The sequence below is a fragment of the Mycteria americana genome, chromosome 6 (assembly GCF_035582795.1).
Source record: "Mycteria americana isolate JAX WOST 10 ecotype Jacksonville Zoo and Gardens chromosome 6, USCA_MyAme_1.0, whole genome shotgun sequence".
NCBI classification, from domain to species: domain Eukaryota; kingdom Metazoa; phylum Chordata; class Aves; order Ciconiiformes; family Ciconiidae; genus Mycteria; species Mycteria americana.
The window spans coordinates 50,198,935-50,220,204 of NC_134370.1; the positions used below are offsets into that span (position 1 = coordinate 50,198,935).

General features: G+C 38.1%; 2 protein-coding genes across 7 annotated transcripts in view; one reads left to right on the top strand and one right to left on the bottom strand.

Moving 5' to 3' along the window:
- Positions 1 to 2,402, bottom strand: part of TMEM266 (transmembrane protein 266) — an 89,766-nt gene extending 87,364 nt beyond the window's left edge. The window contains exon 1 of the mRNA XM_075505720.1: positions 2,264 to 2,402. The gene's annotated coding sequence lies outside the window, so the exon portion shown is untranslated. The remainder of the gene's footprint in view (positions 1 to 2,263) is intronic.
- NRG4 (neuregulin 4) overlaps positions 1 to 21,270 on the top strand; it is a 33,175-nt gene that overhangs the window by 7,109 nt on the left and 4,796 nt on the right. For 2 of the 6 annotated variants that reach the window (XR_012776220.1, XM_075505728.1), the window contains exons 1-5: positions 2,308 to 2,437; positions 2,903 to 3,046; positions 8,555 to 8,620; positions 12,767 to 12,860; positions 20,319 to 20,468. Coding sequence is in view for 5 of the 6 variants with exons in the window: in XM_075505728.1 (XP_075361843.1) it covers positions 8,611 to 8,620; positions 12,767 to 12,860; positions 20,319 to 20,468 (254 nt within the window). In the remaining variant the exon portion in view is untranslated. The other 4 variants (XM_075505732.1, XM_075505729.1, XM_075505731.1 and 1 more) reach the window with 4 other exon arrangements.

Sequence of the window (21,270 nt, forward strand, 5' to 3'; positions counted from 1 at the left end):
TTATGCTGTCAGTCGCAATTTGAAAATACTTCAGCTGAGTAGCAGGCTTGCACTAGTAGTTCCACTACAAGCATACATAGCTCACATCTTAATTTTATTACTGACCTTTTCATAAACTGGTTGGAGTTAATATCTTCATCTCATCTACCAGTTCTGAAGCTAGAATAGCTGATACATACATGTTTCTCTTTGCCCACTGTTGTCTTCAGCACAGTTACTACCTGCTAACCACATGTAACTTTTTGTACAACTTGCACCTCTTTCCACCCTTCAAGCAAAAACCCCATCTTGCACTAAACAAAGGAATGTCAATTTTGCAATCCAATGGGTAGCATCAGAACAGAGCTGCAAAAACTCCCACTTTGTTCAGAAACATACAGGAATGAGTATGCATATGCATTGCTTCAGGAATATGGTCTTTTTACTCACAATGTCAATTCACTGACAGTAAGCATACTCTTCACAGTGTTTAGGATCCATAACATGTCTGAAGCAGTACAATACTTGCTTCTTATTCAGCATCCTCTGTAAATAAGAAGTATTCCTTACCTTCTCTGCACAGAGTATACTGCCTCACAAACCAGATATTGTTCACAAGATCAAGTAACAGCTTTTCCCATACAAGATAATTGCTGCATAATGTTAATCACAATATCTTGTTGCAAAGCACTTACATGCTACTATTGTGTGGTCTACTTTATAACACTCCCCTAATATGATCATGCTATTAACAACGCTTTTACAAGTGTCCTGCAGGAACTTGCAGAGTCTTTACAGGAACTACCAGAAAACCATTAAGTATCCATATCATCCCACTCAATCCATGTTCAGGTAATAATGTTTTACAGCACATTAAAAACATACAGGTTGCTTACTCTTCTTTGTTTGCACAAATTCCAGTAATAAGTCTTACAAAAAACCTAGGAATCCTGACAAGTCACAGCACAAAACAGCAGTTTCTGACTCTGTGTGCCTATAATGTGACAGGTGCCCTGTGTTCAGATAAATGAGGCTTCTCTGCTGATTGCATTCACAGCTGTAAATATCCCTAACATCATTATTCATTTTACTCCTTTTATATATACAATCTTTTGCAGCTGTTACAATGGTGTCAGGTGCATGCTCTATTTAATATAGAGCTTGTAGGTTGGTTTGCTCTCAAACCCACATGTAAGAACCAAGAAATTCTGCTGGAGATATATTTAACAGATCCTTTTCCTAACTTCAGCATACTAACAAACTTAGCAACCACACATGCTCATGTACTATTTTCCTTAAGTAAAGTTACTGTGACATGCTATCTTGTTATAGCACATCAATCCTCACAATTTACAGATTTCACCTCTATAGATGTAACAAAAAAGGCCTATTAAGGTTATTACATCTTTACAGAAGGCAAACTGAGAATTCCCTGGTTAAGAGCAGTCTAAATGGATTTCGACTTCAAAAAAGAAACTCCTGTTCCTTTTCTTGCTGTGGCAAGCAATGATGCTAGTCTAGGACAGAAGGTTTCCAAAAAGAGCTGCAGCATCTTACCGATTTATAGCACGCTCAATGAAGAAATTGTTCAAGTGGCCGTATCGCAGCGGTATTACACGTTAGGTGAGTTTTCACACAAAGAATAAAAGCGACTTTTACGCTAAGGCGTTATTGGGGTTATTTGTATTCGGGAACCGCACGCCAGAAGTTGGCAACCCGCGCCCGTCCTGAGGCGCAGGATCCGTAGGGGTCTGGCTGTGGGGGACGCCGCCGAGAAGCGCTGGCGGAGGGCTGCGGGGGGGGGGCCCGCCGGCTCCCAGATCCCCCCGCCCTATGTAACCCTCCAAGGCCCCCTCCCCTGGGGAGTAACGGCGCACCAGCACGCGCCAACGCGGCCGCGGGCCCCGCACCACAGGCGGACATGGCCTGAAGACACCCCCCGCCCCCGGCCCGCCCCGCTCCGCCCGCAGCCTGACTGACCCCGCGGGAGGGTGCTCCGGCCCCGCCGCAGGCCAGCCCGCGGCTGGGCACCCTAAGACCCCACCGGCCCCGCCGCCGGAGAGTTGGCGGGAGGCGGCGCCCGCCGCCAAACTTTCTCCGCCGCGGAGGGGCTCCCCGTGCCCCGTCCGCCAGCGCGGCCCCGCCAGCGCGGCGCTGGGACCCCGCCGGGCCGCCCTGCCCGCCCCGGGGGCGGCCCGCCGCGGCGGCAGGGCGTACGGCGGCACCAGGAGTCGGAGGGGGGTGCCCAGCGCCGCGCACGGCCGCGCCGGGGCACGGCACATACCTGCTGCCCGCAACGCCAGCACCGGCGCAGCCCCGCTCCGCCAACGGTCCGGCGCGCGCCTCGCGCGGAACCGGCAGCGGCGAGGGGAGGGGGAGGAGGAATAGCCTGCGCGCGAGCCCGCGCGCGCCCTCCCTTCCTCCCGGGTCGCCTAGGAAACAACGGGCCGTCGCTCAGGTCGGTTAGCGGGAGGGAAAGGGAAGGGGGGGAGGCGGTTTAAAGGGGGCGCGCGCGCGTGCTCGCCCCGCGTCACGTGGGCGCCGCCGACCCAATAGTGGCGGCGAACGGCGGGCGCTGTAGTACTACGGGCTGGGAAGGTGAGGCGCGAGAGGGCGGGGCGGGGCGGGGCGGGGCGGCTCCCCCGCCACAGCCACCGCCCCCCTCCCCCGGTAGGTCCCCTCACGGCAGGATCCGCCGCGTCGCGATCGCCGACCCCCGGGACAGGGGGGGCAGGTGGGAGCCCCAGTGTGAAGGGTCGCGGGGTGAGGGGGCCCCGGTGTGAGGGGCCGCTCCAGCCTGGGGCCGGCGGCGGCTGGTTTCTGGTCTGGTTGGGGCGGCCGCCCGGTGAGGCGCGCCGGCCCCTTGACAAGGTTATTCTTAAAGTTCTGCCTGTTCTTCGTGTGTTTTGTTTTGCTTTTCTAGACACCAGGATTACATAACTGCGTACGGAGAGAGCAGCTGCAAGATTACACGATGCAGATTAGAGATTACGTTGATTCAGCAGATTGTCCTGTGCATGTCGGAGAAAGATTACACCAGCAGAGTTAAGAATACCCATTTGCTGTGGTAAGCTGTGGTTTAAGTAGAACAAATTAACTCAATACAAAATTAAATGCAAAAAAAGGAAGTAAAAAAACCCCCAAGGTTAAGAACATGCTTTAAATGCACAAAATAAAAAAAGACATTGAAATTCAAGGTTTAACAGTTCTCTCCCATATGCTGAGCTGCTGTTGAATAGCTGGCATTGGCAGCAATCAGTTATTACTGTCTGGATGATGTTTAGCTTAAAAAATAAAAATTAGTATTAAGACAACTAGTTACCTTAGCTTCCTGATGACTACCATGTAAAAGTAAATATCTAAATTCTTATTATATATATTTTATAGTGTCTCAAAATTATTTAAGTGATATTGGTCTATTTTATTAAATGTCCATGTGCTAAACTCTCTCTTTGTATGCCAGTTTGTAATATGGATTTTTCGAGTTCTGATTTTTGGATCTGAGATTACTGACAATTGAGAGCTGACATTCCAATGGACACTATATCTACCACTGAGATATGAATAAAAATTAATCACTCAGTGAGAACCTTTAAGTTGTATTACATTTCAGTTGATTTCTTAGAGAGTTTAGGGATGAAACTTGGGAGCGAAAGTGCCATAGAAGAAATCAGTATACACACAGAATGAAAGAATAGTGTTGTGGGGTTTTTTTTCCAAGCTTGAGAGTAGTTTTTTTAATGCAAGTGTCTTCTAAAATGTATTAATCCCCCCCACATAAGCACACAGAATCTTGAGACTGGAATCTCTATCTCAAAATTACAAATATGTAGTATGACTACAAGTAGATACATTTGACAGGAGCCTCAACTGAAATGTAGCTTTGCCAACTTCCATATGAATATCTCATACAATAGAACTGGCGTTTCAGATGGGAATTTGCAGTTGGTTGCAAACTACTTAGGAAATTTTAGGAATTAAAAGTTTTCCCTTAAATTTACCTTAATGTCTCAAATTGTGATTTCAACATCATGATAACAGTTTTACCAACTGTTTTAGTATATAATTAATCCTAGACATACTTCAGTGGATAAAGTCAAAATGTAAACCTAAAGTTTTTCTGTAGGCATTCCTAAGAGGACTCAATCATTTGTTGTCATTTCAGAAAACTGTAATGGAAAGAATTTTGAACAACTGTATTCAAAAAATTCACCTGTCAATTACAAGCATGTAGAGACTTGTGAGCTATTTGGCATCTGCCTTCGCTTCTGTCTTTCGTGAGAGTTCCTTCACATAGTGGCTATCCCATCTTAAAAGAAACTTTCAGTGCGTAAATTTGAGAAACACATTGTCCTTATACAAATTTGTTGTAATATCTCACCTTGAATTCTTCCTTATTGAGATCTCCATTTGTTTCAGGCAGTTTGATGGATTTTTTTCTGATACCTGATGATTTTCTGTGCTAATCAGTTATGAGCTTCATATGGTAAGGGTATTAGAAGTTATCACCTAGATAAGAAAATAAACGGACTCCTTTTAACAAGACTTCAGGACAGTTCCTGGCTCTTGGAGAAAATAAGAGGCATAGACTACTAACTGCTTGATAGATGTCAAGGACACATCTCAGAAGGAAATTTATGTTTAATTAGCCTACTAAGCAGATAGGGCAATTTTTAAAATTTTTTCCCTTCATTGTTTTCATGACACAAATATTTGAGCTCAGTGTTGGGGCAGAATGAGATTTTACCTCTTTTGGATTTTAAAAAAGAATACCTAATGCAGTCAAATCCCATTCTTGAAGACAGCTGTAAGGTCCAACTTAATATAAAAGAACAAACAATGTATGTTTGAAATAGCCATGTGACTGAAATGATCTTCTTTAATTTGGGGAGAGTTTGTATAGAGATTAATTTTAAGAATGTTTGGATAGCAAAGAACATAAAACAAAACACAAATCATATTCAGTGCTTTCTTTTTATCTGCCTGTGCTCATTAAGGCTTCCAGTTATCATCTTTTGGGGATACTGCATCTCATGGATGCTTAGAATAGTTAGCCATTAAAAGTACACAAAAATAAGTGGCAATAAGGATTCTGTTTTAAGTATATGGGGAGTAAAGCACACAGGTTCATTTAAAGACAAATCTAATGAGTTCAAAAGACTTTTTCCAGCCAGCCTCCAGTATGGCCAGATATTAGCACATATTTTTGCTAAAGAGCTGAACCCATTGCAGTTTTGTGTCCGAGTGCTCAATTTGCCCAGAAATCCAATAGCAGTTCCCAAAAAAGAAAAAAATGTATTCTTTGCCCTGGTGTTTTAGTGCCCAAGAAGTATGAGAGTGCATGAATTTTCTTGTGTAGCTCACTGTTCTGTGGTTTCTCTGCTACCAAACAGTAACCCAGTATTTCCATTCTATTTGCAGCATTCAGTGTGACGCACACATACACATAGAGTTCATGCTTCATTCAGCAAAGTACTTGAACATGCTTTAACTTAGTAATTTAGGATATGGTTAATACTAAACGTGATTTAAATCCTTTCCTAAACCGAAGTCCTTCTTAACAGAGTCAGAATATGAAAATAAAGATGCCCAGGACTTTCAAGTAACTGAAGAGGCTGAAATAGTATCAGTATATATCAGTATACACAGGTGACCTAACTTTAATGTATAAACTGTAGTCTTTCAAACAATGTATTGTTATTATTAATATCAGTTTAGATGACAAAGATTTGGGGAAAAGCGTAGAACTGATCTGAAGTTTTTTCAGCACACTGGCACAGAGCAATATAGGCTATATTTTAAATTTCAGATTAAAATACTCTAACTTGTTACACAAAGTAATCTTTCACGAACACCCAAGATGCATGCAAGATAAACATTTGAGCATTCGTAGAATTGGATTCTTAGTTTCTGTGAGCATAGGCTACAGCTGTGTCTTAAAAAAAGACATTGAGTTTGGAAAGTGTTAGGTAGATGCACAAATGATCTCTTGTGTTTCTAGTACCGGTTCAGTGCACAGATAGACGTAAGCAAGTTAGAATCGAGTTTAGCAACAATTTCTGCTATAGCATTTCATTTTCTTTACAATATGTCAGGTTACTTTTTTAATGATATAGAGAGTCCAATTTATTCTTTTTAGGACACTGATACATACTTAAACTCCTGTTCAGAGTGCAACAAACACCAAAGACAAAAGCATTTACATATAAATACATGACTTCCTAATGGTTTACTTTTCAGTCTTAAAAAAACAAAGCCACAACTGTGAATACTGTCAGCAACATCTCTTTTGAAAGTGATCTTTAGACCCAAATTGTGATACTTATTATCAGAACTTAAAGAATAAAATTATGCATATGCACACACACATCCTCGTGGATTGTTTAGAAGTATTTTCACCCCCTTCCTTTGCCACCCCGTCTTTCCTTGAATATGCAGGCAACAAAGTTTGAAAATAAACAATTAGTAGTCCCATAGCCTTCTTCAAACTGTCTTGTTCTCTGCAGTCAGTTTACAAACAGTTTGTAGTAAGTGTAACAATTAGTCCTAGTCCAAACAGCTGATGAGGTGCATACCGCGTTCATTTAACACACTGATACAGTAGAAAGCTGTCAGCTTCCTCTAAGGAATTTTCTGCTGGATCATTGGATTTAAGCATCTCCTGAAAAAGTTAAACTTAAACCAGCAGCAGCACCAGAGAGATAGTGAGATGCATACTGACAATAAGATGAAGGAAAGGAGATGCGAGATCTCCTTTTTGCAGTAGTAAAATCAAGTTATTTTGTCTGTTCAAGGACCCATATCCTAATTAAATCTGGAAAAGGAGCTAGTCTGAAATTTAGGTTATATATCCTATTTATATTTTCTGTTATGAGAGCTATTGGATATTATACAATTTTGTGGCACATTCTGAGAAAAGGGAAAGTAAATTAAAAAGGACTGCTTGCTCCAATAAAATACAAATTTAAATCAGATTTTTGACTGCTGCATATTATATTTTTATGGTGCAATTTATATATACTACATTATGTGAATGTTTTAAATTCAGCAATAAATTGTAGTACTGTTAACCCTAGAAAAATATGCAAGTGATTCTGTGAGCATAATGGGGTGTTACCCTATTCTGTACTTGGCCTCTGTATGCATGTTTGTCTTTGTTGTAACCTCACCCACATTGCACTATATGTAAATTTGAAGACTTTTTAACAGGACATATAGAATCTAGATCCTGACTGCTAAAAATAACCATCTCCAGGATGATTTATTTCTTTTAAAAACAGGATTTTAGTTCTGAAGTGAATCATGTTGGTTTGTTTCTTTGTGCTACATGCTATGTTAATTATACTTGGTTGTGTACACAAAGTAAGCGAAGTTGAGCGTATCTGTGAGACAGCCCAAGAGGACAGCCTTTGGGTGGGGACCTTGCTGTTACAGCCCAGTGTCACAGGGAACTGCCATTTCAGATTTTCTTGTATGGACAGGACACTTAAAGAGGTAGAGAAGCCATTTGAGGTCCTATGAAAAACAGAACTGTCTGCTTATACAGTAAGTACAAATGCAGTATACCTTTTGAAATGGACCTCTACAGAAAGTTGCCTTTCTACTACTAAAAGCTGAAGTACAGGCAATTATTTCTGGTAAAGCTGATAATTTATTTTATTTGATCATTTAATGGGAAAAAAATCTTTCTTCCAATATAGGACAGTTTGCTTAAATATTTACTTCATGTACACTTTAGAGTATAATTAAGAAAAAAAGAGCAAACATTAAAAAATAAGATCTGTCATGTTAGGCTTGTTCAGTAACCTATTTGGTACGGTAAACCTTGACTATACCTTACAAGGAAACAGAATGTAGCAATGTTAGATGTTTATAGAGTTGGCATGTCTACAGATAAGTTTCTTTTTAGCAATGTCAAGTGAAGATTGGTTTCTGTCCAGGCAGAAAGTTTCTATTCCATATTTTAAAAACAATTGTACAAGTCTTGACCTTGCTGAATTCTGCTGAATTCACGGCCTATATTACTAATTTGACCTGACATCCAGACATGAGAAACACTCAAGTGAAACACACACATTCTCTCTGAGAAATTACATATTGGAAAGTTCTTGTTTGTGAAATGCAAGAATTCCACCACCAAGATCTTACCTGACAGAGTAATTGTCAGTCTGAGGACTGGTTCAATTGTATGCACTGACTTTCAAGGTACAAATGCCAATTTAATTTGCTAGCCAGAAACAGTAATTTAGATTGCCTAAAAGCATCAGGTATTACAATTCTGAATAAGCATGGCACTTTGAAAAAAATATTCATTGTTTAAATGTGCTTTAGTGTGAATTTGGTTTTACTCTGTAGTACTGCCCTTAGGAGTTCACTGGACTTGACATCAGACTTGAATGTTTGCAATTAACTGTGAATTAATGGAACTTACATATAATATAACAGTATATTACTGTCAAAGTACAACAAATGTCTTAGCAGCAACACTGAAAGATGCATTCCAATAGCTATTTCTTCAGGGAAAGAAGTCACTGGGATTAAAAATGACACACTAAATTTACATGTTTGTCTTTAGGTGCCGTTTTAGAAGAATAGACTCTGACCAAGAATAAAAATTGTTGTTGGAATAATATGCGAACAGGTAATTTCTTCCAAGTCTTTACCTGGATGTGTATACATATATAATTAGAATTCATTAAAATTGCATTGATTTTGACAGCTGCCATTGGGATTGTCACAACTGCTCCATAGGGCTGTCTTCACTTACTAGTCAGCAAACTAGAGTTCACCAGTCAGTGGTACAAATTCTCTTAAGGAGATGTTTGCTTTGATCAGTCCTAATATTTCACAGTTCATGATTGATTAGCATACAGTCCAAAGTTGCTTATAAGTGAGGAAGCATGCATCAGCCCCTTTATCTTCTGTCAACATTTCCCACTCCTCCCCCTTCCCTTTTTTCTTTTAGCAGACTTCAGGATTAGACAGTCTGTAGTATTTTAGCCTCTGGACTAGGCAAGACGGCTGAGTCAACATGTGGATTATAAAGGCTGGCATGGTTCTTTGGGGGTTAAGGTGGTGTTTGGCCTTTATTTGTTTTTCTTTTTAATAGATAGGACAGTCAGGTTACAAAAGTTTAAATGCAAACAGACAAGATAGTTTAGGGACAGGTTTTCGTGAATGTCCTCAGAAAGAATAATTGAGAATCAGTGTATTCAGAGGCTGGTACTACGTCTGCCAGTTTTAAGTATTCACAGTCTAGCATTAAAAAGAACAATCTTGTTTCATTCTTCTTCACTTCTCCTCCCACCAAAATCCCACTTTTTTTAAAAGTAACTTTTGTGTCCTACTTCTTTTTATTTAATCTCTCACATAGAAGGATATATCAAAATACATATATCTATATTATGTAGAACATATGTTGATAGAGTTTATACAGTTGTATTAATTGAAAAGCTAAATCTTTTGTATTTTTTTTTTAATTGCCCATCATCACTTGACTTGTTAAACTTTTCTATCTTGATTATGGTAGTCTGAATGTAGTATACATTTGACTTTCAAAGCATACAATTTGCATTTTTAGATTAATACAATGTATTGACTTACCTCATGAAAAATCATAACACATCCACCGATGCTAATGTAATTGGGTTTTGGCTTGTATTGAACCCCTTCTGATTCTCCAGTATACTCTTTTGCATCATTGACTGTAAATTTAAAGGGATGAACTGTTGCTTTCATACTTTCCTGTCTATAAATACAGAGCTGTAGCTTTCAAATTTGGTCCAAACTACTGCATTTCAGTAAAGTGGGTATGGAGCACAATAATACGTATTTTTGTATTGTAGCAAAACCCACTACTGCTAGTAATTAATAATTTATTTTTTTTTTAGAGTTAGAGTATCCTGAATTTTCTTTTATTCTCTTTCATAAGTCTGTCGTCTACTTTATACTGTATTACTCTGATATTTTCAATAAGTAGTAGCAAAGTATTAATACACAAAATAGAATTCATGGAAAGCACAATTGGATAGAAAATGGGGCACCTGATCTACATGGACCCAGAGGTTTCTTCAAATATCTCATTACTGGTAAAATTAAGGTTACCGTTTTTCCCTTAGCACTGGAAAGAAGTCTAGCTCTAGAAAGAAATAGCCTATAGAGAAATTGTCTGTAATTACAATGAAAAAGGTTTCAAAGGCTTCCTAGGCACTTTTTGTTCTCTCTCTCCACCTCTCTCACTTTTCCCTAATAGGCCTAAGACAGACTGCCTGAGGTATTTTGCCAGAACAGAAATGTCTAGTATTTTGCCAGAACAGAAAGGACTGCAGAGCTGGTCCTTAATACACAGATCACACCGTAACAGTGAGAGAATCATTCTCCCAAATGTTCTGAGACCTGAATGACTTGAGGCATTTAGTTTTCTTCAGTACTCTACCACTATGCCCATATGAGACAGGCCTATTTCTGCATAAAGATGAAGAAAAGAAATAGAACCATAAGGCAGGATTTTAAGGAGGTTAACAAGTTCTCATTAATTCTCATGAGAATTTCTTTGAAGGCTTTCCATGAGCTGTCTAAAAGGATTTTTCTGTGGGGCCTACCTTCTATCATCTTGCTTTTTCCATTTGGTAGAATTTCAACAACACTTAACTCCCTCAGATGCTTAATAGAGTTTAGAGCAGGTCAAAGTTGAGAGTTTTGCTTTTTCTCTCTTGATTCTTATAATTGTATAGATATCCTGATACACTGTTCATATATTCAATATCCTCTCTTCATTTAAGGAAGGATGTAGCCTTCAGTTTAATTACACTGTCACAGAAGTTCCACTGTTATGTTTGAATAGACTAAAATCAAATAGTTTATAGTTCTTGTTTAAAAACCTGCTTGTTTTCTTCTGTTACCATTTTATTTCTATTCCAATTATACTGTTACCCATGCAAACTAATTAAAAAAGTAATTTAATAGTGAACTTGCCGTAAATGAATTGCCAGTAGACAAGCACAGAAAGCTTCAGAGTTAAAATAAATTTCCATTTAACTTCTAACAAGGTAGGGCAGAACACACATTTCTGTTACGCCACATCCTGAGCCAGTGCAACAGGGTCAAACATGAACAATCTTTCCAGCTTTACCTCCCCGCTCCTCCAGCTCCCTAATTTATCTGCACACATGCAAAAAGGTCCAGTTACCATTTGGATGCTAGCACTTTGATAACATGAACATGAAACTGAATTCCTGTTGAGCTCTGGAGTATAACTGCCTTTGTCGTAAAATAATATAAGGACTTTACTCACACTCCTATGTCAATGTGCCATCATAGAAATGGAAGAATGTATGAAAAGATGGGAGAGTGGAATTACTAGAGATGGTCTAGAAGATAGCAGGAGGCACGATGTTTTCGTTGCACAGGGTTAGAAGTAGCTAAGCTTTTCTGTTACTCTTAGAAAAGTCAGGTTTATTTTATATACAAAGCTGTAGAAGCTCCTGCTAGGATAGAATGTCTTATGGGCAACACTATCTCACTTTTTTCTGCAGGAATAAAGGGGAACCCTAACTCTTTTTCCTGAAGGACAAATAAGAAAATTAAAATCTTGATTCCTCTTAAACAACACTATATTTTGTATAGAACATGTCTTCTATACATAAATAGTGAGACAGCAGAATTCTTATTTTCAGAACTTCCGGGAAAAATAACAGCAAAAACAACACGTAAAGTGCAAGGTAACACAGGATTCTCATGCTTGTGATGTCAGAAGACTGCTCTATTTTCTTTTGATTGAGATATTGTGGTTTCATAAGATTGAAGAAATATATAAAAAATATATGCATATATATAAAATGAGTTATTGATGCATTAAATGTATCATAAATACAGGCAGTCCAACTACCAAATTTAGACTTCTTTCAAAAAGAGTGAAATGGTACAGTTAGATATTCTATTTAAGCATAAAATGGACAACTGCTGCTACGAGTGCCACCATTAGTATCCTGTGTTTGGGGTTTTATTAGAATGCCTAATTGTGTTTAAAACACTAACAATTCATATAAGAAGCCTATTGAGTTAGAAAAAACCTTTTTGAGATCTGTGGAAGTTACTTTGTAACAGGCAGTCTTCTACATAAGTGACACCTCATAGGCTAGCTCCTCCATTGGTGGTTAAAAATTGGGGTGGGAAAACCTGGTGGTGTCCAACTGCACTATGATTCAGCTCTTAATACAGCTTGAAGCAGTCTCAGAATGTCCTGGTCCACACCTGAGACTATTCTCGGTTTATCTGTACTGACTCTGATTCTCTCACAGAAGCTAGTTAAGCTAAAGATAGTTTGTGCCACTGGAACAGGACAAACCAGACTTCATATAGGTCGTCATGTGAATCACTGTACTCAGTACGGTTTGTGGTCATGAAAGGCAAATGAAGTAATGGAGAATTCAAAAGTTCCTCTCACTGCAAGAGAAATTTTGCATTTATTCATATAATTTAGGTGCTTTACATCTGATAGGGTGATAAATTTGTGATCTTTTTGCATATTGTTACATGAAACAATTCTGCAAGATAGATAGTTCTATATGTTGCTGGCCTGGAAGGCAAGACTGATACCTTATTTGTTCATAGGCTGGTTTTGTTTGTGTGTGGTGATTTGTTATGGTGGGGGGTTTTTTTTTAGGTTTTTTTTTTTTTTAAGGAGGCCACCCCCACTCCCCAAAATTATAATTAAGATTTCCTTTTATTGATAAAAATACAGAAGTCTCTATTTTTCCTCTGTGTTTGTTTTGGTCTTATTTTTAAGATCATGAAGAACTCTGTGGCACCAGTTATGGATCTTTTTGTCTAAATGGAGGGATTTGTTATATGATTCCTACTGTATCCAGTCCATTCTGCAGGTCAGTGAAACTAAAGTTTGTGTGTTTAAGTATTGGACAGTAGCTGTCTAAAGACTATTTCTCCATTTTGATTCTTTGAGAAATTACTGTTAAAACATTATATAAAAGAAAATACCTATTACCTATGGCTGTTCCAAATTCAGTAATTCATGCCCAGATTACTTATCTAGCTTGCAGAGACATGACAATATGAGAAGAATAAATGTGTATACTTGTTTGACAGGTGCAACAGTACTCAGTTACGTATGCATTCAGGATGATATCTATATTTAGAGCCATATTTCCTCCCCTCATTACAATACAGAAAGGAACAAAATACCCTTTGCCTCATGGAGTATAGACTGTAGGAAAGGCATTCAGAAAGGCAAAGTACATTCTCAGTTTTTCTTCCAGATGAATCATATTGCAAAAATTCTTATAACAAAATGGCTTGACCTGAACAAAATAAGGAGGCACAAAAAGGAATATAATCTTTTAAGGGGAAAAAAGAACATACTTCAAGACTTACTATGTTCTCTGAATCTCACTGAAATACTCAAAGGGCAGCTTTGCAGTGACAGCCAAAGACCACTTGATAAAGAAACATCGAGGCCACAATTTAGATGCTTCTTACACCATTCGTTTATGGAACCATTCTTCTCTTTGAAGCCCATGTAGCACACTGGAAAAGAAGCACTTCCTATTTTTGCATGTGGATACGTTTCCTGCATAAATACAGCCCTATTCTTTTATTTTCTCATTTACCAGGACATAAGAAGATGACAAATTAAATTCAGATTTTTCATAGTTATGCATTTACTAATTCTGAGTTATCATTCATCAAAATAAATTGTGGTTAATTTAATGGGTTTACTTAACATAATAATAGGCATTCAGACACCTATTATATATGCTTAAGGATATTACCTTTTTTTCTTCTGTGGCAACTTCTGCTCCCTTTTCAATCTTGAGCTATAACTAATGATAACTGGATGAAACAGTTGGAGAGGGAAACAAAATCTTTTCTAAGATGCTTAATTAAAGTATTTCTTTCTTTTGTTTGGGACAGTTCAATTTAAACATTTAAACTCAAGCATGTAAACTTATCTAGTAGATGAGGAGAGAAGAGGAAATTCTGTGGTAAATGCTCATTGAAAAATACACACAACATATCACTGTCATTAAGCATGTTGTCCAATGTCATACAATGAATCAGATCCAGAAGTGACGATAAAGCTCGGAAGTGCTGTATGATGATTATTATTTATTCTAACCGCTAAACCTTGCAAGCTTACGTGATGTAAAATGAATACTACACACACAAAAAGTAAAACGTTGAAATACGCATGTTTTTTTTCTAGAAGGAATCCCATATTACTGATATTAAAATACTTAAATGAAAAAAGAATGGTTAGACTGAACAGCACCAGTTACACAATTTCAAAGCAGCCTCTCAACTGTTGCTAGACTATGTAATGAGGAAGGTGTATTTAATGCAATAACTCTAAATATGAAGTAGCAAATACTCAGAACAATTCATTCTTCAGGAGCACAAACTAGTCAGCATAGGTAATTTCCACTTTAAAAGGGCTCCAAATGAAGTAATTTGTAATTCAGGTACTAGAGGATTTTATAATCTGCTGAAGCAGAAAAGTAACATCTTAAGAGCATTTCTGTTATACTCAGGCAATCTTACTGCATTTAAATTATCGAGTATTTTTCTTCTGTATCTTGTGGTTGATTGTGAAGTTATAAGGGTTTAAATAGAAGCATTCTATTTAAGCATGTCCTCATTCTAAACATGTTCCTTAATCAGTCAGAGAAGGCTAATTATAGATGAGAAAGGTTTTGTTTACACACAGATATCTTCGTAATCAGCAGTGATGTGAATAGAAACAACAGAAAAAATGTATCACTATTCAGCAGAATTCAGAAAAATATTTGGTGCTTTGGAACTTCAAGACTGGCATCATCACACAGTTGCGCAAAGTTTCTTTGATGCAGGTTTCTGCCAGATCCCACCTAAAGCTTCCAAGTGTTCGCAAATTATCATCTCCCACCAACAGGAAAATTGAATCAGTTTTAGAATTAAAGGCTGAATGATCGTTGATACAGCATTGATTAAAAGGGGGAAATGGAGCAAGAACAGACTAACAAACTGTAAAAATACCTTAAAACACATTGCCTTGACATGCTACTTATTTACACAAATGTGTTGTGCTAAACATAGTTAGTCCAGATTACCTGATGCAACATCATTGGAAGTTATTTCACAATGTAACTAGGAAAATTGCATCATTCTTTAGAAACACGTATTTTGTAGCATGCTAACAAATTAAGAGCTACTGTTTACTTTTGGAATTTCAGTTCTTTTTACCATTCAGAAATGGATATATATGCAAGGTAGAGATTTAATAGAAACAAAATATTAGATGACCCCCCTCCCCTGTGCAAGATTAGCAGATTTGAAATACAGCTGATGTGTGTTAAAACATGAAGTTGCTCAGCTGCCATCTTCCCTCATTCCTTTCCTAACAATGAATTAATGTTCTCAGCAGCAAAAGGCACACCTGTCACCATAAACAAGATGAGCTTCAAACCCAGGAATGCTCAAATGTACTGAATAAACGTGCAGCAGAATGGAGAAGGATGGAAAAGCAGCTGCCTCAGGTGCATCATAAAACATGAGGCTGAAAGCTGTTTGCCTCAGCACCTGATGTGCAGCTGTCCCATAATCATTAATTAATGCAGCGCAGAATTAAGTTAAGATTTTGTTGTCTGAGGGGAAACTCTGGTATTTCCACTTTGTTTTACACATGGCAGATTTCCAAGAGTCTTCTTTCTGTATTTCAGACAAAATACAGATGGTATAAGACCACACAAACACAGCTCCTCTGCTTCTGAGGGCAGTACACACAGAAATTAATAGTGAATGCTCTCCTTTTGAGGAAGGGATCATATTCTGCAGAGGGCAGTGCGTTCAGGCTAAGTACTGCAAGGGACAGAGGCAGACCTTAGAAATCTCCTCCCTGAAATTCTTGTGTATGGTTAAAGGATATCTCCACTTTCCCCTTCCTTTGCTTCTACCCTAATCCAATCTCTCCTCCACTTTTCCTATACTAATCCAATGCAAATTCTTTCTGTCACCTTCTGTATACCCCATCCTTGTCTGGCTCTTTCTCTGAGATGAGTCCTTCATTCTCTTTTTCAAATGTCCCCACAAGCAATATACTTTCTGTGCTGTAAGCCTTCAGAATACGTACACTGCGAGTTGCCAGTGAAGGGCTTCCCACTCATCTGGGCTCTTCTTCTTTCTCTGCCTCCAAAACTATACTTTCGCATACCCCGGGCTCTTCTGAAAACACAGTGTCCAATTAGTATTTTTCAATTCTGTTTTTAGCTTGAAAAGTAGGAATAAAAGTTAGAATACACAACAAAAGTATAGCCAAAAGAAGTCAATAATTAAGATTTCTTTTTAATGGGACATAAAATATAAAATGCAACATTATCTTATGTGTTTGAAAAGTATTAGTAATCAGAATTCCTATCATTGCCAGGTATGGTAAAGCTTGCCATATAAACACATAGCTAAGGGAGTTCTAGGGGAAAATAACCCGTTCTTTCGACTTCTCTCTAGTAGTAGCATGAGTTTGATTTTACTCTCTATCTATAGGAATACAGCTTCAGAGTAAGTTTTGAAACTCTTCTGAACACAAAACGTTTTAAAAAGCTGCCTAGGGCTTCCAATTAACTTTGCCATTGCTTATTCACTTTGGCTTTAAATTCTTTTTCATACTTACTAGATACCCTTATAGTGTATAGATTAGGACAACTTTTAGGAGCCTGCTACAGACTAAAGATTATGGTGATTTTGAAGCTATCAGCCATGTAATCTGAATTGCATTGACAAGCAGGTAATTTTTGAGCTGTCTTTTTCTGCTTATAGCTTTGTATTTACATGCCAGTAATTTTTATACTAAGAAGCATCCAGGTTTTTCTGACTAAAGGAAGACTAAAGGAAAACTAAAGTCAAGACTCTTATAGTATAATACTAAGCAATGGGAGTCTGTGTGCATATTTGACTCAATTCCTACTTCCATTTTTAAAGTCTGTCAGATACTTGCTTATGACACCCACCTTAGAGTCTGGAAGAGAAAGAAACCTTACCTTCTTAACCTAAATCAGACAGGCAGTAGATCACTTGCGCTGTCTCATGAACTGCATCTGCAAATGAGATAGCAGTAATGCCTTGTATTATTGGAGGGCTGTTACACTTATATTTTAGTTACTGATCAGATTGTAAATGATCAATATAATTGCAGACCTGCTGGTCATCTCCTGACATCTTATCCAATGCAGTCTATTTCCTTACACCTTGCATTGATGCTGATATGGGTAGTTTTGATTAATATCCTATGTTGAAAGATTCTGTGGGTTTCTTTACATATATTATGTTAGTGTTTTGTCTCCAGCACAGCTCCTATAGTAAGTTTGTATACAACAGTTAAGGCTGGCTCATCTCATCTGACAAGAGGTGTGGGCGTGTGTGCATGCGTGTGCAGACATCTAGGAAAGCAGAAATCTGGATGCTATCTTAAAATGGGAGTTTCTAGTCTCACAGCTTTTTCCTCAAACATTTGAAGGCTGTTGTCTTTCAACTCTGATTGAATTGGAAATTCTAATTTCTTAGAGGAGGAAAGACCCTTTTTCTATTTTAAAAGTCAACTTTGGAATGCTACATAGTAGGACCATTTAAAGCCAACAGACAGCACGTGCTGAAACAGTAGGCTAACAGCATGCAGATATGTTGTGCAACAGCAACACCTGGCCTAGTGACCACAAGACTTAATTAGTGTAACTCCCCCTTACTATAGCCTAGAAGCAGGCTTCTCTGTCTTTTGCACTCATTCATTCAAGTGCAGAAGCACAGTTGCCTGCCGTATTAACGACTGCACTTGTGTCATGCTTAACTTGTGCTCTACTTTTAGGCATCCATTACAAGCAAGATAAACTATGAGTTGCTACTGACTTCTAAGGCTATGTACAGTAAGACTGACTACCAACAGGAGACACTATATAGATACCATCAGTCTGGATTATGTTCGTAGCCCCCATGCTTGTTAGAGACTACTTTTCTGTCTTGCTTGCAGTCATTGTGTATGTAACTCCACTGAAATTATCAGAGCTCTGCTAATGCAACAGAATAAGCAGATCTGAGTGAGTTCCACTGCTAATTACTGAAGTCTACTTAGTTTCTTTCCCACCAATTTTAGGAAAGGACCTACAGTAGAAACCTTTCCCTCTCTTGGTTGTCTTAAAGTATCAGTTACTTCTATATTTAACATAGTCCTTCACCTGTTTGTACATCAGCACTGATGACTTCACAAAAGCTTGTGCAAGCCAATATTTGAACATTTGGATTTTCAGAAATGCCCTAACTGTAGCAGAGAGCCTGTTGGTAGGGTCACATTGGCTATAATTTTATTTAAATGTAACCAAAAGATACCTCATCTCAATTTTCCTGTTTCTATGAAAACCTCCATCATTTTTAGGTTATATGACAGTATTTTCTACATCACAACGGTTCTCTAACCCTAGCCTTTTACCTAATCCTGTATGCAACTCTCTTCAGCTAGAAGGACTGTCTTTTCCTCCTCCTGCATAATTTTTCTCTTTAGGCTACTGACTTACTCCCTTTACGCTCACTCTCTAGAACTTTTCCATAAGCCTTAGTTTCATGCCAAAACCTATTTATTTTTTCTTCCTGTATCATTTTAGCCTTGCATTATTCTCCAGTTTCCATTGGTATTCAAGAATACTTCTATGAATTTTATATTCCATTTTCTATCCCTGTTATTCTATTCAGCTCTCCAAAGCATTTCTCTCTCACTTGCTAGAGAACAATGCCCCACTCAAATGACACTTCTATTCTTAAAGTATTCTGCAGTATTTCAGAAGTAGGCCACTGAAATGCCACTATACTTACAGTAAATATCTGGAACATTATCTCAAGCAATCAGAGCGGTCTGCCTACCCTTCCTTCTCCCAGCAGTCAAACATAGTAACTTTGAAAAGTCTCGCATTGTCTTTAGTAAATGGTGGCTGTTTGATCAGTTGCACAGCTTTAATATATGATGATAATTGAATCTTTTTTCTAGTGTCTAAATCTTCTGTTTTATTTCCAAAGGCAAAGAATTAAAAGAAACGGTAGCAATTCTTTGTGCAATAGTTTAGACCAGTAGTACCAAAATAGTGGTCCATAATCTACAGAAAGCAGTGCTGGGATCAAGCATGCATGGTGGTATGCTCACAGTGATCCATTTGTCTTATTTAGATATGCTAGACATCTTCCTTTTCTGGCAGTTCCTCCCCACTCTGCCTTCTTATCCCTCATCTGAAATTATACCTTGCAGCTGCCAATGGCAGTTGAGAACTTCAAGTATGTTATGGAGTTCAGCCCATTTTTCTCAGCTGGAGCCTGAAATTGCTTATGTCACAGATTATTATGACTTCAATGCCAGAAATAGCAAGAAGGAGCAAGATCTTTAGTAATACAAATAGAGAGAAACAAATTTACATACATAAAAGATACATGCAGAATGTAGTTACTGAATGAAGTGCTTTCCATTTTCTGTAATGCAATAAATTCCTTAAGAAAACTTAGCAGAATAAGTGCAAAATATAAGACAAATGAAGATTAGTTTAGCTTCAACCTATCTATTTTTGACTCAATATGAATTACTAAGCCATTCATTTTATTTATTTTTAATAAAACATCATACCATTTTACCATGGTAAATTACCATATTCACTTTAATCCTTTCTTCAGAAGAAGTTTTCAGAAGCTCAATGCATAAAATAAGCATAGCAGAGAAGACTTTTAGCTAGGTCTCTCCAAGAGAGGGTCATTCACCAAGCATGTAACACATTCTGGCATGAATAATTACACTGCATAAACTACTTCTGTAATTTAAGGTGTACTGTGTCTCAGTGAATTCCCATTTCCTTGATCTATTTAGCTGACAGTACTAGCTCTTCAACAAAGAAAGCTAGAAAGTTATATGAAAGGGGGGAAAGAAAGCATGGCTACTGTGTGAGAACCAGTGGGATGACACAGTTAACACTAAACAGGTGGATTTAATTAATTAAATCTGCCAGTGGAGGAGGCAGATTTAACTGTGAAGTACACCATTGTGAAGTATATTGCTAATCCAATGAATGTATTAAGAAAGATATGGTTTAATATATAAAAGCAGTATGGATCAGAATATAAACTTGATGCCCAACATGCCCAATTCCTTTTGTTCCAGAAATATGAGGTGAGTGGAAATTCCATCAGAAAACTTGCTGTGAAGCAAGTATAAACCTTGAATTATGCCATAACAAGTTCTCTCCCCACTTAAGACTATAAGAAGCCTTTGTGCTTTCCATATTAGATTACAAGTTACCATCTAATCCGAATAAAACTTGGTTTCCCAGGTGTATTGAAAATTACACAGGAGCCCGTTGTGAGGAAGTTTTGCTGCCTAGCATCAAGTCCCAAACAAAAGGTGACCTGTTTGCAGCTTTCTTGGCTTCACTTCTTCTTCTAGGAGTTCTTGTAATTGGAGCATTCTACTTCCTTTGCAGGTAAAAGTGCTTCAGAGTGCTGAAGCTACTTAATCAAGTAGAAATTTCTTCTGGTAATCATGTACTAATTATTTGAATGTAAAAGTATGTAATGAATTATCCATAAGGTTTGTATGGTTATTCAGCATAATTAATGTGGATGTCTCAACTTGTTGCTTGTAGTATTTTACTTCCTGGCATGTAGTTTTCTCAATGTCTGTTCTAAGCTATTACTTGTAGTTGCTTTGTAAAAAATAGATGTAGTACACCCATTTCTGAGAGATTTTACAGTCTACCTAGAGTTAGTGCTAACATTTCAAAACATTAGTCAACCCTTATGTTGTCCAGAGATTGAGAAGTAGAAGCAAATTACCAAAGTGCTTAGGGATCAGAAACTGTTCCACTGCATTGAACTGGCAGCCAAACCAACTGGTGCCATTAGCTCCCAATTCCTTTACAGCTCCTGGTTTAAAAAGGAAAACTAAGGAAAAAAAATCAAATTCAAGAATAATCCCAAGTAGATGTTTATTAACTAACTAACATCTAGAACAAATCAGAGGGCCAACTCATTTATCCAGGATGATCCATGTTTGAGTAGCATGAAACTGTCAGTGCTATACAGCAAGTGCTGCAGGTTTGGTTTTAGCAGCGTTTTAGGCATATTAGGACTTCAAATGAAAACAGGTAAGCAGTTACTGGGATTAAGTCAACTATTTGATGCTGTACATATATCAGTACAGTATGTCAGTGCACTTATACCAAACTCAAACTTACTGTCTTCACTTACTCCCTGCATTTATGTACGCAAGTCAACATCCTAGGT